The following is a 21057-nucleotide window of genomic DNA, read 5'->3' as shown; positions in this document are numbered from 1 at the left end:
CCATGAGTCAGTTCTCCACTTTATGAAAAGGTTTGGGCTGCAGATCAAAGTAATGGAGATAACAATGTTCCCAAGATCTTATCATTGCAGGGTTCAAATGTGTGCATCAGCTCAGATATAGAAATTGCATAACATGCATAACAAAGTGCTGCCAAAGTGAAGTACTGAGGTTTGTATAATGCATGATGCTCTATTAATACACTCTGCATTTGAGAAGCATATATGGCATGTATTGCAATTAAACTATATGCTAAAAAATATACTTGAGTAGCTATACTAAAGTATTATTTCCAAAGGATAAAATATATGATATATAATAATATATATATATTATATAATATATATATATGTTTATCCTTTGGAAATAATACTTTAGTATAGCTACTATATATATACTAAATATATAATATATAATAATATATAATATATATATATTTTTATCCTTTGGAAATAATACTTTAGTATAGCTACTCAAGTATATTTTTAGCATATAGTTTAATTGCAACTTTTTTTTTTTTATGGAAATTCTTTCTTTTATTTATTTAGGTTTATTTAAAAATAAATTCATACAACTGTTTTTATGACCAATTTAACTAATGATAGCTGACACAGTACACAGACAATGTACACAAATTTGTACAGACATTTTGGTTAAAGCTCTGCAACGAAAGCTAATTTGCGTGTTTACTGTGTTTAGTACGGTAAAACGCCCTGCAGGTTCTGTCGTGAGAGCAGTTTACTGAGTCCTCCGGTCCGCTGAGAAAACCAGTCCGGCTTTGTAAGGTCTGGTGTCCATTCGGCGCCCTCCGAGAGTATTTACGGCACTTCGGCACTAACGTCAGAGGACCCGCGGAAATTCAAAGTTGGAAGAGGAGGAGGCTGAAAGCAGAAAATAACTAGGTTGTTTTCTGTCAGTTAGCGTTGCCTGTCAGTTAGTCAGTTTCATAGACACTACCTTTCAGGTAAGACAGTAACGTGTCTTGTTCAGCATATAAATTATCGCGGCTAATTTAATAGCTAGCTGAACGTTAGAAAGACCCAGCAAGTTTGTGCTAAAGTTAGCTTATTATTCTAAGCTAGGTTAACGTTCAGGTATTTAGCCGACTTTAAATCAGAAGCGTTAGCTTGAAATGTGTAGGGTTAATTCGCCTAAACAGTGTCGGGTTTTGGTGACGTTAGGAGGATGTGTGTATTTAGTTTAGCGTTAGTAGACTGGCTAGCATAACATTGAACTATGAATGAGCTGAGCTGAAGCTGAACTCTGGGCGTTGTCACGTTTCATTTATTTAACGTAAACGTTACTGTTTCTGTCTGTACAAACGTGTCTAAGAGGTAGTTTTGGTCAGTTAGCCATATTTTGATGGTCATGGCTTAGTAAAGCTTTAACACATATTAACTTTGCCCATGATAATATTGTACATGATTTTCAGGAGATGTATTTTTATCTGGTTTGTAACAGGCAGTTGTAGGTGTTTTGAATAATGTTAACTGCTGCTAAGGTTTCTCCTAAACAAGAAGAGCTATTATGTGTTGTTGTTTGCAGGTCAGTATGGAAGCTGACGAGGAGAATAGTGGCAGTGTCAACTTGAAGAGACAGAGAGCACCTTTATCAGACTCTGAAGACAATATAATCTCACCGTCAGGTTTGTTTGTGCCTGCATTAACAAAAATATGAAGATTCATATTGTTTATAAATACAAACAAACATCCACACATTACATTTACAATAATCTTTTCAGTTATGTACATTTATATCTTATATGATTTTTCTATCTTACTTTTCAGAGCTAAATGATGGCCACAAACGGCAGCGTCTGGACAGAGCTGGTCAGGAGAACCATAGCCCTAAACGGTTTAAGTCTGGACACCTAGCTGAGCAAGCAATAAAGCCAGATACACCTATTGTTCCCTCAATCCGATCCAGAGTCCAGCAGCTCACCCGGAGAAGAGAGGGTAATCCTACCTTTACTCTTAGGCCTGACAAGCTATTAGTTTCCCCAGCTTTTGTCAGTGAGGCCAAACTGATTATACTTTACAATACAATGATTACAAAAATACAATTCGGCAGACTCCTCTTAAAAGCTACATGCTCTAAAATGACCATAAAGTTGAATCTTTAAATTTGACATGAAATATTGTAAAGGTCAAATTTATTTCACCACTCTTGTATTAGAGACTGTTGAAATACTAGCTATTTAGACCCAATAAACTAACATCTCACTTTACATGTCTATACAAAAGTATTATGGTGTATTTTGGCTCCGCTTCTAGTACTATTTCAGATGCTTCCTGTCATTGTATTCAAGGTTACCAGACAAACTGGATTATCTCCATGTAAAGATAAGAACTTGTGAAGGTATTGCGTAATCTGTGGTGATCTGGTGTGACAATTTGTAATTTATAAGAAAGTGTTTATTATTTTAGGAGGAAGTCCACCGTCCTTCAGGTGCCTGTCAGATCCTGGGGCTCAAAGCCCATCAGCTCTCATCGCACACAAGGGTTTCAAAGAGCAACTACTTGGTGAGAATGCAAATAAACGCACATGTTCCTGTTTGAAAAATGTTAACATTGTTGCCTGGTTTTCACTGGGAGGCTGACTTGTTTTTTTGTTTTGTTTTTTCTGTTTGTTTGTTTTGTTTTGTTTGGCATGTAAGAGCTTCATCCTTACTTCCAGTTTGCCTCACTTAGCCTGTCTCATTAACGTTGCCCTGTGTGCGTGTGGTGTGTGTATGTGAATGTATAACACATGGATAAGCCACATCCTCAGTAGGGACACTAGAGAATAACAGTTAGTGCAGGACAGTGAAATGCATGTAATGCACTTGAATTGTCTTTCTTTTTTTTAGGGGGGAAAAGAATGGTAGGAGAAAGACTGATTAGGACTTATAGATGTCAAACTTCATATCAGCAAATGCTCAGCATTAAATTTAAGGAATTGCTGCAAGAAAATGACAGGTTCTTGCTAAAAACAATTTGACTTCAGTTCTGTTAATCTTGGAAAATTTCTCTCTTTAAATATTTTATTCCATCTAGCTGAGGGAGAATTCAGTCAGCGAATGGAGAGGTTTAAGATGTCAGTTTTCCAGAGTGACCCCACACCGAGTCCTGCCAACCCTTGTCCTCGGACTCGTTCCAACTTTGTGTCTGACATTCACCAAAAACTCCAGGGCACTACAACACCCAGCTCCAAGCAGGCCTCTCGCCTGCGGCAGGTTGGTTCTGTGACATAATTGGAATGCATCAGTGCTATCTACAATAATGGGATCAAAACATGTACAAATACAGCTGTCTTAAATTGCTCAGTGGTTTGTCATGGAGTATTCACTGTAGCCAGTCCCTGTGCTGTACAGTAATCTCATGCTACCTGATGATGTAATGGTGTATTATGTGTAGAAGCCTGTTGCAATGTTGTCTGTCATTCAGGAGGGACATTGTTTTGCTTACTGCAGAGGTGGACAGAAACAGATGCCCACAGGTGTGCTTGAACCCTAAATGTTGCATAGGCACTGTGCATGTGTTTATCATGCTCACTGAAGCCACTTATTTCTCAAGGTTCCCTTGCCTAAATATTAATCAATATCAATATTTCAGTCATATGAAAGGTGTAGGCTCAGTGTGCTTTATAATCATACTTACTTTCTCATATCAAAAGCAATCTCGGGTTATGCTTGTAAAATATGTGAATGACAAATAGGTTATATTGTACCTCTTTCTAGCTAAGTTCCAACAACTACTGTAAATACTGCATTGCTAAAAGTCATGGCAGCGTGCACAGTTTCAGGATCAATTGACTGACTTTAAATCTGTGCTGTTCATATTCAAATAATGAAATCATGTGATTGCTGTACTGCATGAAAAATGTTATTTCGTACATGGTTTCTCCACCAGGAACGGGATCAAGAGTTGAACCAGTTGCATTTCCAACCAATTAGTGAGAACGCTTGGCTGAAAAGGAGCAGCTCTGATTCCTCGTTAGCTCAGGTAGGTTAGTGATGATGGAATTTTTCCTGTCAGAAATTCTCACAACTTCTAACAGTTTTCAGCATTTGTGTGTCAGTGCTAAAACTGGGCCATAGAAGAGAAGTAGCAATAGTGTTTAAATATCAGGTACATATTTGTACTTGGATTTGGATTGGATTAAATTATATAGAGTAGGTGTTACACTTACAATGAAATTTATACACGTTTAAAGGATAAAGCTAGCTATTTTCTGTTTGTATTTTCTACACATCATACAGAGAGACTAAAACCAGACCACAGTTTAACCTGTTGGTCTCTCCCATGTACTTCTATTGTTGTCCCAGAGCTACTAGAAACAGATCAGTGAGCCCCAGTGCTCCACATATGTCCAATAGTAACTATACAGATAAACAACTGCTTATATTTGTTTCATTTTTTTTAATGTATTTTGTGTTTAAAAAGGATTATCTTCTCACTTCTTTTATTGCTTGTTCAGTGTTCAGTAGGCTCTTTTTGCAGTTAGATTTTATTTACACACCTGCTTGTGTAAACATTAGCAGATTAGCACCCCATCCTCTTCGTGGGTCCCTCAATCTAAACGGAGAGTGCGTTGGCCTCCAATGCAGCCTTGGGATGTGAGTCAGTAACATTTACAAAAAAAAAATAACTGCACTCCGGTGACTTAGTGGACATGGATAATTTCTGGAGGCAGGTAGTATTGACTTGGGCACTGATAAACTAAACTATATTATTATATTACAGAACAAAGAAAATGTCTGAATACAACAACTGTTGTTGCAGCACGTGTGTTGCTTCAGCATTTAGAGAATTTAATTTCACTGTTGCACCTTTTTAAAGTCTGTAGTGGTTTTTAGTGAAGTGGGCTATTCACTGAAGACACAAAGGATTATCTGCGCACTCACTTTGAATAGTTGTGAGCTGTGGCTGTCAGTTCTGTCATAGTGGGGTTATCATGAGGTGATAAACAGCTTCACATAGTAGAGCATCAGTTTTGATTTTTTTTTTTTTTTTTTTTTTTTTCCCCCTGCCGTTTAATTTCTGTCACTACCTTTACTGTCCCTTAAATATACATGATTTACTGTCCCTTAAATATATAGGATATATACAGTGGGTACGGAAAGTATTCAGACCCCTTTAAATTTTTCACTCTTTGCGTCATTGCAGCCATTTGCCAAAATCAAAAAAGTTCATTTTATTTCTCATTAATGTACACTCAGCACCCCATCTTGACAGAAAAAAACAGAAATGTAGAAATTTTTGCAAATTTATTAAAAAAGAAAAACTGAAATATCACATGGTTATAAATATTCAGACCCTTTGCAGTGACACTCTTAACTCACATGCTGTTCATTTCTTCTGATCCTCCTTGAGATGGTTCTGCTCCTTCATTGGAGTCCAGCTGTGTTTAATTAAACTGATTGGACTTGATTAGGAAAGGCACACACCTGTCTATATAAGACCTTACAGCTCACAGTGCATGCCAGAGCAAATGAGAATCATGAGGTCGAAGGAACTGCCCAAGCAGCTCAGAGACAGAATTGTGGCAAGGCACAGATCTGGCCAAAGTTACAAAAGAATTTCTGCAGCACTCAAGGTTCCTAAGAGCCCAGTGGCCTCCATAATCCTCAAATGGAAAAAGTTTGGGACGACCAGAACTCTTCCTAGACCTGGCCGTCCAGCCAAACTGAGCAATCGTGGGAGAAGAGCCTTGGTGAGAGAGGTAAAGAAGAACCCAAAGATCACTGTGGCTGAGCTCCAGAAATGCAGTAGGGAGATGGGAGAAAGTTCCACAAAGTCAACTATCACTGCAGCCCTCCACCAGTCGGGGCTTTATGGCAGAGTGGCCCGACGGAAGCCTCTCCTCAGTGCAAGACACATGAAAGCCCGCATAGAGTTTGCCAAAAAACACATGAAGGACTCCCAGACTATGAGAAATAAGATTCTCTGGTCTGATGAGACCAAGATTGAACTTTTTGGCGTTAATTCTAAGCGGTATGTGTGGAGAAAACCAGGCACTGCTCATCACCTGCCCAATACAATCCCTACAGTGAAACATGGTGGTGGGAGCATCATGTTGTGGGGGTGTTTTTCAGCTGCAGGGACAGGACGACTGGTTGCAATTGAAGGAAAGATGAATGCGGCCAAGTACAGAGATATCCTGGAAGAAAACCTCTTCCAGAGTGCTCAGGACCTCAGACTGGGCCGAAGGTTCACCTTTCAATAGGACAATGACCCTAAGCACACAGCTAAAATAACAAAGGAGTGGCTTCGGAACAACTCTGTGACCGTTCTTGACTGGCCCAGCCAGAGCCCTGACCTCAACCCAATTGAGCATCTCTGGAGAGACCTGAAAATGGCTGTCCACCAACGTTCACCATCCAACCTGACAGAACTGGAGAGGATCTGCAAGGAAGAATGGCAGAGGATCCCCAAATCCAGGTGTGAAAAACTTGTTGCATCATTCCCAAGAAGACTCATGGCTGTACTAGCTCAAAAGGGTGCTTCTACTCAATACTGAGCACAGGGTCTGAATACTTATGACCATGTGATATTTCAGTTTTTCTTTTTTAGTAAATTTGCAAAAATTTCTACATTTCTGTTTTTTTCTGTCAAGATGGGGTGCTGAGTGTACATTAATGAGAAATAAAATGAACTTTTTTGATTTTGGCAAATGGCTGCAATGACACAAAGAGTGAAAAATTTAAAGGGGTCTGAATACTTTCCATACCCACTGTATATATATATATTATTTATATATACACACACACACACACACACACACACACACACACACACACACACACACACACACACACACACACACACACACACACACACACACACACACACACACACACACACAAGTATACTAGCCAGCCTGCGTGCATTTCTGACAGTTGTAGACTGTCACAAATTCGCCTCAAACCGCTTCTGGTCTGCATGCATGCATGTCTGAATGCTAACTGTGCATTTGGGCAGTATGGGGTTAAAAGATGGTGCCCATAGTTAAGAGCTTTAAACTTAATTGGACAGATGTACATGATCATCACATAATAGCAGTAAAATATTATTAATGTAATATTTCTGGAAATGCTTCCCAGTCAATAAGTGCCTGAAGTCTCAAAAATCACTAGACTTTGTATTGTTTCAGGTGATGCTCTGCCTGTACTGCAGCCTGTGTAACTGTCCAAATGCTTAGGTTTGGACTGTGTGTATTGTCACTCTAGAGGGATCTATTTTTCTACTGGCTGTTTTGTATTTGTTTTTTTGGATATATTTTTATATATTGTGAAACTTCTTCTATTTTATTTGCTTTTATATAGATAAAGTACTTCATGAATGCCCAAGGGGAAATTGTTCTTTATTTGCATAGTGGTGCTTCCAGCAAGAAGGTTTTGGGTATAAATCCTATTCAACCCAGGGTTTTCTGTGTGAAGTTTGCATGTTCTCCCTGTGTCTGGGTGGGTTTTGTCTGCATGCCCTGGTTTCCTCCCACAGTCCAAAAACATGCAGTTTGGAGTTAGTTTAATTGGTGACTCTAATTGCCTGTAGGTGTGAATGTGTGTTTGTCTCTGTGTTAGCCCTGTGATAGACTGGTGATCTGCCCAGGGTATACCCTGCCTCTCACCAAATGTCAGGTGGGATTGGCTCCAGCACCCAACCATCGGTGCCCCTGGATGTTCCAGGATAAGTGGTGATGATAGATGAATGTGCAATAGTCAACATACAAAAGAGCTCTTCTCTGCATCCCTATGCCTTATTTTTAAATCCTGGTGTTGATATTTTTTTCCCAGCAGGTTGATCTTGATGCTGAGATGAAAGATGGCAGCTTCACTGAAACTCCTATATCAGGTGCAGAGAAGATGTCTGTACATACAACAGGTAAGACTTTTGACACATTGACTTTACTTTACTGTATAGAATATTCATGAAGTTTATACATTTTCTTTCTATAGTACAAAGTTGACCCTAAAGTATGATTGCATTAGATACAAAAATGTAATTATATACAAATGCCTTACCACAACTCTATAAACCTCCCAGATTATGATATAATTACAATTAGGATCATTACTCTTGTAATGACCCTAGTCACTCTATACTGAGTTACACAGACCTCATTTTAATAATAAAAATTCACTGTTGTCAGATGAGCAACTCATCAAGAACCCCAAGTTTAGGTACAAGAATCAGTCTTCAGATATAAAAAAAAAAAAAACTGAGAGTGGTGCTGCCTTATTTCAAAAAAAGTTTGGCAAATCAGAACACATAAATTGCTAAATGTTCCAAAATAGTCTTGGTGTATTTCTAAATTTCATAATGAAATTTCATAATGAAATATGATATGTTACCATGGGGATTTTAAGCAGCTTTTTAGTAGATATTAATACCCAATACCTGCCCAGAAGTATAGGTTAGGCATGTAATGTTAAAATTTAAGACTAATCTTTTAACAGGTCAAGAGGCCTGTTATGACTCTGATGCTCCAGCAGCATCTGTAGAACTTGAAGGCTTTAGTGAAAGACAGCTGCAAATGGAATTGAAGAACCAAAATACTCATCAGGTTGAGGAAGTCAGGGAGAAGAAAGACCACAAGGCTCCAGCTGGAAACGACACGGAGGATGTAGGTTCCCAACAACCAGGGACTTTGACTGTATTGAAGCTGTCTTTTAATGAGGATCAGAGTAATTTCAAAACATCTTTTGGCGAAGAGCAGAACGTGTCAGGTGAGGAGCAGTGCTATCTAGAACCCCCTTGTGCAGATGAGTCAAACATGAAGGAAACGGATGAGATTTCCAATTTACCAGAACACAGTGGTTCAGAGACATTTGATGAAAATACTGATGATTCTTCATATGGCGAAGAGGAGATTGAGCCTTCAACAGATGAAGAATTAAGGTTGTGGAGATATCCGCAGTCCAAGGTGTATAAGGAGGAAGAGTCTGTCATTGCTGAAGAACAGGACGATGTGCATGCTAGAGAGGAGGAAGATGAGTTGGAGTTGTCCAGCGCTGAAGAGGAGAAAGGAGGTCATGTTGTAGATCATAGTGGTTCTTCTGACATCCGGCATGGTAAATATTGTTTGGATAATGTCTCTGCGGAGATTGCTGGTTTCTCTGAATTGCGTGAAACTGAGAAACCCAGGCTAAAAGAGTGCCATAAAAAATATAATGAAGGTGAAGCTGCAGGAGAAATTGATAGGTTTGCAATGAGACAAGACCAGAAAAACACAGAATCATGTATTCATGAGGAGGACATGCATAAAGAGTCAAAGGCGATCCAGACAACGCATATGAAGGAAGAAGATGATATGGATTTGGAGTCGAACAGAACAAGCCCAGAAAGTACAATGGAAGAACTGGAAGCTTTTGTAGATGTAACTCAGACTCTAAAAAATAGACAGACAGGGTACACAGATCTTCAAGGAAACAGCAAAGGTGTAGCACAGCAGAAAGCAAAGGCTTATGTCAAATCAGTAAACCCTGATACTCATGATACAGCTCAGAGTTTGACCGAGGGCCAGGTGTCAGAGCATCTTTTGGAGACAGAAGAAACCGAGCAAGAAACAGTAGAACAAAGGCAGGGTGTTGTACATGGGCAAACAGAAGAAACACACAAGGCAGAGGGAAGAGAACAGTCAAAAAAAGTCACCTTTATCCTGGAGCCTGAGTTAATCAATGATGTATCACTGTCTGAGACCAATACTTCTATGGAGTCCAGGGCAGAGACAACCATGTCAGGTGAGAACACTAAGATGATGTAGTTGTGTGCACCTGGGCTGCCTGAAGACACCTCAGGAATGGTGGAGCACGTTGATGAAGTAGTAGTAGAAACCACTTGACCACTGGTGAACTACATACACCAAGTTTGCTTTAAGATAAGCATGCTCTTTTTTTGGGGGGGGGGATACAGGGTGACAGAAAAAACGAGCATACTTCTTTAAGCAAACAAGTAAATATAATACAGTATTCAGAGGTGGTATTATTTTATTATTTTTGTGGTTATGTGTTGAATATTTTTCATTTCATTTTGAGAAAAGCAATGAGAAGATCAGCATAGGTTCTCCAGTACTTTGGTGGTATTACACAGGTGCAGCACTTGAAAGAGTAAACGGAGCTGGGTCAAGTAGGTAGCCATATGTTGGGTTTTTAATGATTTGGTTTTTGGAAACCATGTACCTATCATAGAATTGTCAGGTGTTTTTTTTTTGTTTGTTTGTTTGTTTGTTTTTTGTTGTTGTTTTGTTTTGTTTTTAAATTATTTATTTATTTATTTCCCCTTCTCTTTCCTTTCATAGATGTTGAACTAAGCTCTCATGATGAGACGAACACTGCTGAAATAATTGACCAGATGTTTGAGGAGGTACTGGAATATGCTGGAAAGATGGAGGAAGAGAGAGCCATTGATGACGACACTGACCGCGACAGTGGTATTAGTGCTTGTTCTGGAGACAAAGATAAAATGGACGGGGAATCAGGGAAGGCGAAAAGTGAGCAAGAGGCCAAAGACGAAAACAGTGGAGATGAACTGCTCACTTTCCCACCCAGCGGCATTCTGTCTCCTCTCAGCAAGTCTGTTGAGGCTGTGGTCACTCCTCTGGTAATAAGGGTATTAATTCATAACTCTGTTGTAGATACATAAGTTCTGTTATAGGAGGTTTCTGGATAAAGCATCAGATCAATTCAGAATTTGGATAAATATGTATTCTGTGTTGATGTTCCACGTTCCACAGCGTATAGCAGCAAGTCAGGAATCCAATCCTCCATCTCTGCTCCTGACTCCAGAAGAGACCACAAACCCTCCTATTGAATCTGCTCCTCTGTACAGGTAATCATAGCAGCCGCAGAGGATCAATCTTGAATCAGCAGTGTAGATTTTTGCCAGAGGTATGGGGTTAGGTATGGGTCATCATACTTGAGCAATTCTGTGTTTACACATTGTTTCTCAGACATTTTAAAATTCTATTCTAACACACCCTGACGGCAAATATTGTATGTAGTTAAAAGTACTGATTCAGTGACAAATATTGTGATATTTGGATTTGTCAAAATAACATACTAAATGATGGTACTCTTACCTATGTGTGGTCACTGTCTGCAAGTCAGCTCTGAATAAAGCAGCCTGAAAAAAGTAGACATCAGTATTAATCATAAATATGAGTTGCTATACTGTAACATTCTTAACTGTTTGTTTGTTTATTCTGTGATTGACAGTATTGATGCCTACCGCACACAAAGACAGAGTAAGCTGCCCACCATACAGTGTGTCACTCCTGGGGTTCAGAGACGAGCTATAGAGAAGAGCCAATCCCAACAGTCTGTCAACACTAAGGAAAAAATCGCAGTGTGTAGTACTTTTTTTTTTTTTTTTCAATTTTTCAACATTCTCTCAATAGACGAGTTATTATTTAGATTAATTCTAACTAAACTACTCAAAACCTTAAAGTAACACTTAACCATCTCATTATAACACCAAGTCAATTAAACTATAGGGATACATATTTGTCAATTTCGGAAGCACATGTCGTTGTGAATCAGTTTCACCTGCTTTGGTGAAAATGAACACAACAACAGGTGCATGGAGAGGAAAAAGGAAATGGTTTTGTATGTTGTGTTCCCAGCGTGATGGACCAGCATCCTTTGGTACAATCTGTGCTCACAGCCCAGCACTTTGCAACATGATTGGCATTCACCAGAGAACACCAGAACTGGCAGGTTTGCCACTCGTGCCGTGCTCACAGATGAGAGTAGGTTCACACTTCACTCGTTATGCTGCCTAATATCATCACGACCAATTTGGTTGTGGATGAGTAATGGTCTGGGAAGGCCTGTCCTTGGAGGGCCACACAGACCTCCATGTCATAGCCAACTGTATACCCTGACTACTGTGAGGAACTGGAATGAAATCCTTATGTGGTACTGAGTGTACCACATAATGTGACTTTGTCCTTATGTGGTACACTCAGTACCACATAATGACAAAGTAAAAACTATTTTAGATATGTCTATAAATGTATTAAAAAGAAAAAAATCTTACCACATTTACATAAGACCCTTTACTGAGGACTTATTTGAAGCACCTTTAGCAGCAATTACATCCTCATGACTTTTTGGGTATGACACAAGAAGCTTTGCACATCTTGAGGGTTTTTCTGCCATTCTTCTTTGCAAATCCTCTCAGGCTCAGTCAGGTTGGATGGGGACCGGCCGTTTGACAGCCATTTTCAGATCTCTCGAGATGTTAAACAGGGATCAAGTCTGGGCTCTGCCTGGGCCACTCTAGGATATTCACAGAGTTTTACTTAGGGTCGTTGTCACGTTGGAAGATTAACCTTTGGTCCAGTCTGAGGTCCTAAGGGCCGGTAACCAGGTTTTCATTGAGGACATCTCTATACTTTGCTCCATTCAGCTTTCCCTCAACCCTGACCAGTCTCCTAGTCCCTTCTGCTTCACTGTTGGGATGGTATTGGGCAGCTGATAAGAGGTGCCTGGTTTCCTCTAGACATAACCTTTAGAACTGAGGCCAAACAGTTCAGTCTTGGTTTCATCAGACCAAAAGATCTTGTTCTTCACAGTCTGAACCTCCTTCAGGTGCTTTTTTTTTTTTTGTTTGTTTGTTTTTGTTTTTTTGCAGTGATGGTTGCCCTTCTGGAACTTTTTGTCCCACAGCCAAGGTGTGGTTTAAGAGTTCCCTTAATTTTTTGAGTAGTATGTTGTCCTCGGTGCAAAACCACTGACGTGATTAATTCTGTATGATGAAATTAAATTGTATACAAATGTTCTAGTGCCAATTATACTGCATGTTGTTCTGCGCTTGTCAGGCTTTTAATGAAGAAGCAGCAAAGCTGCAGACTGTGATACACCAGACCCTACAGGCTTTGAGCTGCTGTACTGATGAGGAGCATGGGCAAGGCTCGCTGGAGGAGGCTGAAGCTGAAAAATTACTGCTCATCTCCTGTATGTAGATGACAAGATTGTTTTAACAGTCCTTTCTTTGTGTGCCTTAGTTGGAAATCCAAGTTCACACTATTCTGTTTTTGTAGACTGTTGATTTTCTCAACAGCAGGTACATGTTACATTTTACAATTAGCTGATGAAATAATATTAAACAGGAAAAGTGTATTTATAACAAGACTTAAATTTGAGTATTTATTTTTTATTTTTTATACAGCTTGTTCCTTGTCTGTATTTGAAGTGTGATGCAAGTATTTTTAAAATAGTGTTCTGTCTCTTAATCTTGTGATATTCGTCTGTATCAGGTGAGAAACGCTCTGTGCTGCTGGCAGAGGTAGCCAGACTAAGGGAGGAGAGGACTTCAGAGTCAGCAGAAGCAGCAGGGGAGGACGCAGAGTATTTTTCCCAGCAGCCCTGCAGAGGGGCCGTTACCATCACAAACATCCAGCTGCCCCTCAAAGTCGAATTTGTCTGCTCATCACAGAGTCGCACAGGTACCTTAGAAAGAAGACAGTTTTACCATTTTGTATTTGTAATTGCCTTGTACACTTTTAAAATTATTGATATGATTGTTTTCAATAAAAAAATCTGCTACTTCAAAATACATGGCTTCATTAATACAAATTGTAGTAGCGATTGACATCACAAAAGGACTGTCTTGTTTATGTACCTGTTTAGGTCGACCAAGTCACTACTTTTTCGTCCTGATCCGTTACGGACCCTGCAACACCGTTGCCACCCCACTGGCCACAGCTGCTGACGCTCAGAATGGAGACACCATCTCCTTCCCTACCTCTGTTACTCTGTAAGCTGCAATTTCTCATCTTGAGTGTCATAATTTCAGGTGGACATTGGCTGGGTTTCTCAGTTTGAAATACATGGTATTTTTACATAGTTCATTAATTTATCCAGACAGCTTTGATTAAAATATGGACACTGTGAGGCAAATCATTTTGATCATTTGCTCTTTTCACTATATCAACACAGTTGTTTATGTATATAATATATGTTGTAGATTAAGTCTGCATGTTTTGTCTCCCTGATGTTTCAGGAAAGATATTCGTGCCTCCTTTGAGATTGATGTGGAAGTCTACAGCCTGGTGAGACAAACATTTGACATTTGGTTTCTCAATACATAAAGTTATTAACCAATTCTTTAAACTCCTAAATGGAGTTCCAGTATTTTTCCTTGTTTTCATACATTGGAGTATTTCCTGTATTTGGCTGTTGGATTATGCTATTGCCTGGAAAAAACTTTTACATTTGCAATCATGTTTATTCTGAAAGTACCCCCATATATAGTCCTAATCTGTTCCCAGTGTTGCTGTGGATATCAATCTGCTCTTTCTGTAGCAAATTTAAAGTGTGCAACAGTATTTGTGTGGAGGGCAGCAGCTCTAACCTATACTTCTTGTTTCTAGTCCCACAGTTCAGGTAGTAACTGCAGCATGGACCGGGCCACCACCAAGTCACGGGTAGGTACTTGCTTATTCAGGCATGTATTTATTAATGGCTATCTAACTAATTTATGGTGTCCTTACATATTCAGGTGACTCCAAAAAAGCTTTTGAACACTATCACAGTGAGTCAAGTTTTTATTTCACACCCAGGTATTAGTTTTGTGTCCTACCTTGTGCTGGCATTATCTAAACCTTTACTTCTTTTTTTTTTTGTTGTTGTTTTTTTTTTCAACAGAGATCCAGTAACAGTCTGACACGTAAGTTTAGTTATTTATAATTTATGTATTTTACGAGGAGGCATCTTTTTTTTTCAGTTTTATGCAACTCTAATATCTAATATATATTGTGGATTCTGACCATGTTTATGTTTTTTATCATTCTGTGCTTCATCATATTTCAGCTGCTCCTCTACCTCCTCTTAACACTCGTCGTTCCAGTAACTTTTGCCTGGTGGGCTCCCACAAGATCACCTTGGCCTCACTAGGGCACAGCAAGTTCCCTCTGGATAAGGTAAATTGTCACTTGTGAGGAGCTGATCCCATTTATTTTGATGTCCTGGTGACTGCAGGATTGTTGATCAGTTTTTAAGAAGCCAACGTAGCGTTAACTGGTGAATTTCACTGATGTATTTAAAAAAAAAAAAAAAAAAGCCCTATCCCCATCAAATCAGTTACATCTATGTCAGTTTGATATGTAAAAGATATTGTTTCATCATTAAAGTTTTGATCTTTTTGTGCAAATGCTGTGGTGAAAATGAATTAAATGATAACATTTAGAAAGAAGAGCATGTCACATGTAACTCATTCACTGTCACTAGGTTTTCACCTCTCTGAATTCCTTCTCTGACCCACCAGAGAAGCAGCACAATGCTACGCCACGTCACATCTCTTTGGTCCTTTTATTCTATTACAACCTTCTATACACGGGTGGGGTCACTGGTAACATGTCTGTCCCTCCCTGTTTGCCTCCCTCCCCCCTCTCTGATTTTCTTCTTCCACTCAGATGAAACTTGAAGGCAAAATCAGGAGGCTGCTTGGAGATGAATTTCAGGAAAAGGTGTCACTCTTCACAACACTGTCACCCCTTCAAATCTCACATTTCTCTTTGTTTTTTGCAAAAACTAACCTCTTACAGTTTGTTAGACAAATTAACCTCTGCCACAGTCTAGATTGCAATAGTAGTGAATGAATTGATTAACTACCATATCCATTGTGTGGGTATTTTTACTTCAAATGTTAGTACTTTTGTTGTAAAGTGAAATAGAGTTTAATGGCAGAGTAAAAACAAGTATGAGACATTTAATTGCTGATTCTTGTTTTATCCAAATATTAGCATATTTTCCGAGCTATAAGTCACACTTTTTTAGTACTCTGGCTTGTTGTGTGACTTATATAGTGAAGTAAGTTATGTTTTAATATACTGCTGTTTTGTTAAGTAGCGTTGGATGGCACTCTTGACTCAATTAAAGCTAATACTCTATCCTAGTGTAACACAAGTGAAAATACTGCCCAAAAGAAAGAGCTCTACTGCAGGTAATAAAGTATACAACTGAAACAACATGTGGAGTAAGTGTAGGTATTCAGGCAACCTGAGAGAGAACACATTGCTTCACCTTCTCCCTGAAGTTGGCAGAATTGTTACTTGATACAAATGAGTTAATCTGGTAAAGCACTTCTGCTAGTTGCCATGCCTAGCCTACGTACTTCATAGGCTAATTTAGACTGTAATTAGAAATGCAACTCTTTTTTTTTTTTTTTTTTTCTTGTTCAAGACTGTTTTTGCTATTAAAAAAAAAAACACAAATATTTTTAGTGTGACTTATAGTCCAGAAAATACAGTACATTATTCTGCTATATCATGACATCATTCTGTATTGGTTTGTATGATATCTGGGAGCAAAATAAACTGCCACCTTTAATGAGGTCACTGTTATTTCATAGTGTGGCTAACTATGCAAGAATTTCCTTCCACAATGCAGCATGCACCATAATGATACCTACTTATAGTGAGATTTAGTAGACCATATAATGGGTATAAATAAAATGTCTTAAAAGTGGCAAGTCATAACCACATCCACTCACAGTTTGACCAGAACTGTTGAATTTCCTTTACAAATATAGTTAAGCAGCATGTTGGGATGAAATTCTTCAAAACATTGCTTCCTGCTTCTATTTCTTCACATCATGACAGTCTAATTACTGTCCCTCCATCTTCTTCCTTGTATTGTAGGTGCCTTTTCTCTCTCCTCTAGAGGGCAACATCTACCTGCAACTGGACAGTGAGAGTCACTCTGATGTGCAGCACCAAGGCTTCCTGGTCAGTACTGTTTCTTTTTGCTCAGCACTCCTATTGCATCACAGAACAGTCCATGTCAACCAGCGATTTGCTGTCATAATGCAGTAAAATTATAAGCTTTCACTCATTTGGAAGTACATCTGCATTGCTTCCTACTGGGAATGCAGCTTCAATGTTTGAATTTAACTCTACATATAACAGATATCCCCAAATGAAAACACATGACATGGATATTAATGTTAAATGTAAAAAAAATGCTTGAATTTATTTGGTGGCATTTAGTTGAAAAAAAAATTTCCTCTTTTGTGGTTCTGCTGCCAGACGATGTTTGAGTTGATCAGTGGATATGGAGTGTGGCATCGTCGATATTTTGTCCTGAAGGGATGTGACATGTACTACTGGAACCACCCCAATGATATAGAAACAAAGGTATCTATAAAGCAACATGGAGACCTGCAGACTAAGCCACCAAGCTTCTTTCTGTGGCTTTAATTCAGTCTTCTGTTTTAACCTGCCAGGAAGCTGAGGGCAGCATCTCTCTGACCAGCTCTCCCAGACAGTCTGTCAGGCCCGTCAAGAGGGATTCATGTGCTCGACCTTTCACCTTTGAGCTGGTGAGCAACATCCCACCTCAGCCTCGGGAAAACAGCCAGGACGTCTTAGCCAAGTAAGTTTTAATAAAACTCTAGCACCCTCAGAAATGATATGTTTGGGACCTGATTTTAGTTGTAACTCAACTTTTTTTGTGCATTTATTCAAATTTCTGTGTGTGAAACCTAACTAGACCTCTGATGGGGTGTTTTTTAAATCACCTATAAGGTTAAACATTTTGGCTAGTGCAGAATAAGACATTCATTTTTAGCGCCATGTTTTATTTGAAACATGGTATTGCTTTTTCAGGGCTCCTCTGTTTACAGACTGTGATGTTATTTCTTGTTCAGGTGTTGGTTTTCAGCTGATACCAAACAGGAGAGGTTGGACTGGATGGAGAAACTCAACCAAGCTCTTTTGGACTTTCATACATGGAACCAGCCGTTAGCAACCCAAACAGAAAGTCAGCAGTCAAACACATCCAGCAGTGGGAACCTGAGGGAGAGCATACTGTAATTACAGATGTGCTGCATGGGATCCACAGCAACTTATTGGGATTAGCTTTATGTGGCAGGTAGAGACGCTAAAATCAGGGTTTAGAGAGGGTTAGAGACTAATTTATCTCAGAGCTGCAAGAGATAAGCTTGTTCATGAGCTCCCGTGATAAACATAAGGTAATGCTTCTCCTGGTAATTTATCTTTAGGAGGTATCTGTTGGTGTTTCTGTTAATTTCTTTCAATCAGAATCCAGTCATTATTGCTGGGCTTTCACTTTTATTTGCCAACTTAAAGTTGCCATTGGAATATTTTTAGTTTATCACGATTTTGTGGAAATCTGGTTTTATTTTGGCTATTCTTTCTGTAGTAATCAGCTGCTTTAGCCTTTGTTGGCAACATTATTTGGTCACATTCAGTAGATAGTATGAAACTTCTCTTGTAGTTTCTGTCAATGTGAAATAATGAACACTACTTTCTTTAGATTCATGTTGTACTTTTGTGATGTCTAAACTGGAAGGATAAACACACTTATATGAATATTGAAGAAAATCTTTAATAAACTAACCTAGGATGAAAATATATTTGTAATGGCAGAAAATGCTACAAATATAGAAGGAATGCTATTTAGTGAGGGAGTTGGAGCTTCTTGTAGTCATTTAGACATGAAGAATCTCGTTCTGTTTGATGAGATAAGTTTTTGATCCAGGGCCCAATGAATTTGTCATGAGTGGAAGGTATTGCAGATTTTTGTTTCATGGGAAAAAGGTTTTTGGTTGTTATTATCTAAAATGTGGTAGAACTCTTGGTGCCCTTTACTAAACAAATAACCAGTCAAAATCTATCTACTCTTCTTGGCAATATAAATTGTCCTTTTTTTCTTCCTCCTCAGTGCCCTGAAGTGCTTCCACATGTTCTGAGTACATGACTTGTGTTATTGCACATAGATAAACCTGTTTATTTACAAATGTCAACCCATATTCTATATGTAACATACTAGATGATGGAACTGGCAAAGTAAAAGAGGAGTCAGTAGTTATGCTGCTACGATGAATGTAGTCTGTTGTGTTTGCTGTCCTCTTTTTCTATATATATATATATATATCCTGCATCTATCACTTCTAAATGTTATTCATGTGAAATGTCATTCTATGCAATTAATCGAAGGTACCAATATAATAAATAGAATGAAATGGCTAAAAAAATCAGTTTAAATGATGGGACTTGACTAGTCCAGGTAGTTTTGCATCTTCATGATGGCTAACATGTCTACATCAAAATCAGCTATATTGGTCAAGTGCGTTGGACCCACCAGGAATTTGACAGCAGCATAGCAGCTCTGTGGTTAAGACAAAAGTGACCTGTAATATGATATAAGTTACTCATCAATATTATACACTGCCTTACCAATAGAACACGTTCACGTCAGCAGTGTCATTTTAAGTGGATGTGTGTATTGGTTTTAAATCCTAACCAACTATTCCTCACCATACCATATTCCTGTGTACATTTACATTTATGTACCAAACTATAAAAGCTTAGATGGTGGAGCGATAGAGCTGCTATACATATGGAGCTGAAGAGAGTTGCAGGAAGGCAGTTCAGGTCAGGAATTTCATACAGGAAGTGGTCTAGATTTAGACTTCCTGTTCGTCCCATAGCTCTTCTGGGTGGAGGTGCTGCTGGGAGCTTAAGGTGATGACGACAACAAGGGGGACAGAGCACTTTATTTTGCTTTCAGGACACATTCAGCTGTGAGCTGGCCAACAACAGCAGCAGTTTCAGCAATCTTTTTACACTGGGTGCTGGGTCATGGTAGAGAATACAGATACATGTTTCTGGTTTGTAAATGAAAGCTCTTACACATATTTGCCCCATATTGATTATACAGATCCGCCATGTAACTATTTTTACTAAATCTGACAAATGTATTGCCAAGTTGTTTATTAGACTGTTTTGTGTAAAAGGTGACATTTTTGGCTAATAGACAGGTGACAGCCAATCAGAAGGTGTGAAGTTGCAGAATTAGTTTCATAGGTTTTAGACTATGTCTTGGTTTCATCCTGCAGGACCGCTATGAATGCAAAGCTGAGGGGAAGAGACATCTGACTGCTGTGATCCCCACTCAGTGTGACAAAACCAGAGCTCAGCAGCTCACTGGCCTTGTATTTCTTAGCAGTGTGGTCCCACCCTAGCATGAACACATTCTGATGTGCCACGCTCTGCTCTGTTCCTTACACAACCCTGGAGCGAAGATGCAAGAGGTGATACAGAGTAGCATGGCCTCATTATTGTGATTACACAGAATTAGGGTGATGCATAAATAGAATTTTTAGAGATATGTCACACATTTTCAAGCACATTTGTGTAGGAAGCCTCTAACCTGACCTGAATAATAAATCATTTTTATGTTTTAACAATTTTGTTCATCACAGCTGTCATTCAAGTTTATATGATGTTGTCTCAACAGCTTGTTTCCACTGCCCCCAAGTGGCCAAGAAGTCATTTACTGCAGGTTAAAGTTGAGATACAGGGAATAAGACGACAAAGAAAATGTTAATGGCAATTGTCATACTTTAAAAACAAAAAAAAAAGCTACATATTTTCTAAAAGTCAGTCACATGTCACAGGGCACCTGCACACAAATTTGAAAATTACAAGGAAATTTGAAGTGTAACACTGAAAGAAGATGGACCTGTGTTCCTTTCAGATAGTGTCTTTGTGCTTGCTCCAGCTATGGAGCTTTGGCACACTCCTCATTGTTTTGAAGAGGTCCAGGAAGCTTGGAGGTGTAAACAGGGTGGTGGGGTCACTAGGCTCTGCAAAAAAATTCCCTTAATGGTGGTAAGCCGGCACTGGTCTAACATCTCCAGAGACGGACAGAGGCAAGGTCTTTTTGTGTTTCAGTGGCAAAATTCAACACATTTTCTTCTGCATGAACAATGAAGCCTCAATGATTAGTAGTAACATTATGACAGTTCAGACTGATGTCTGGCTTAAATCATCTGAGACACATAAATTTCCCCACAGTGAAAGACAACGTGGCTCGATGGTTAGCACTATATCCTCACAGCAAGAAGGTTCCTGGTTCGAAACCCGGCATAGTGGTTGTATGTGGTCCTGCGATGGACTGGTGACCTGTTCAGGGTGTACCCCTGCCTTTCACCTGAAGGAAGCTGGAATAGACTCCAGCAGATCCCCATGACCCTAAATAGAAATAAGTGGGTATAGATAATGGATGGATGGTTCTTAGCTGCTTTAACTTCCCTCCTTTTACTACA

At 39.1% G+C, this 21057-nt stretch overlaps 1 protein-coding gene across 4 annotated transcripts; it reads left to right on the top strand.

Moving 5' to 3' along the window:
- The first annotated feature begins 772 nt into the window (after positions 1–772).
- anln2 (anillin, actin binding protein 2) lies at positions 773–18830 on the top strand. 4 transcript variants are annotated; one of them, XM_026312217.2, is made up of 24 exons: positions 773–962; positions 1544–1643; positions 1786–1953; positions 2425–2520; positions 3034–3212; positions 3889–3981; positions 7779–7863; positions 8439–9722; positions 10280–10581; positions 10715–10809; positions 11196–11325; positions 12803–12938; positions 13241–13429; positions 13614–13740; positions 13987–14035; positions 14357–14410; positions 14485–14517; positions 14631–14652; positions 14796–14905; positions 15398–15451; positions 16625–16711; positions 17012–17119; positions 17209–17357; positions 17632–18830. In XM_026312217.2, exons 2-24 carry the CDS (start codon positions 1550–1552, stop codon positions 17795–17797), a joined length of 3810 nt encoding a protein of 1269 aa, XP_026168002.1. In that variant the 5' UTR covers positions 773–962; positions 1544–1549; the 3' UTR covers positions 17798–18830. The 4 variants fall into 4 exon arrangements, with proteins under 4 accessions (XP_026168002.1, XP_026168001.1, XP_026168004.1 ...); XM_026312216.2 differs by having other exon boundaries at positions 7776–7863; XM_026312219.2 differs by lacking the exon at positions 8439–9722 and having other exon boundaries at positions 782–962.
- Positions 18831–21057: the final 2227 nt, after the last annotated feature.

This window comes from Mastacembelus armatus, chromosome 6 (genome assembly GCF_900324485.2).
Source record: "Mastacembelus armatus chromosome 6, fMasArm1.2, whole genome shotgun sequence".
Taxonomy (NCBI): Eukaryota; Metazoa; Chordata; class Actinopteri; order Synbranchiformes; family Mastacembelidae; genus Mastacembelus; species Mastacembelus armatus.
Note: the sequence above shows the minus strand (reverse complement) of the source record. Positions and strands in the feature narration are given on the sequence as shown.

Bases quoted from the DNA above. Each gene is read 5' to 3' on its own strand.
- anln2 (XM_026312216.2), top strand. From the start codon at position 1,550: ATGGAAGCTGACGAGGAGAATAGTGGCAGTGTCAACTTGAAGAGACAG. The intron at 10,810-11,195 runs GTAATCATAGCA...TGTGATTGACAG, and splicing joins GAATCTGCTCCTCTGTACAG to TATTGATGCCTACCGCACAC. The intron at 14,518-14,630 runs GTGAGTCAAGTT...TTTTTTCAACAG, and splicing joins AGCTTTTGAACACTATCACA to AGATCCAGTAACAGTCTGAC.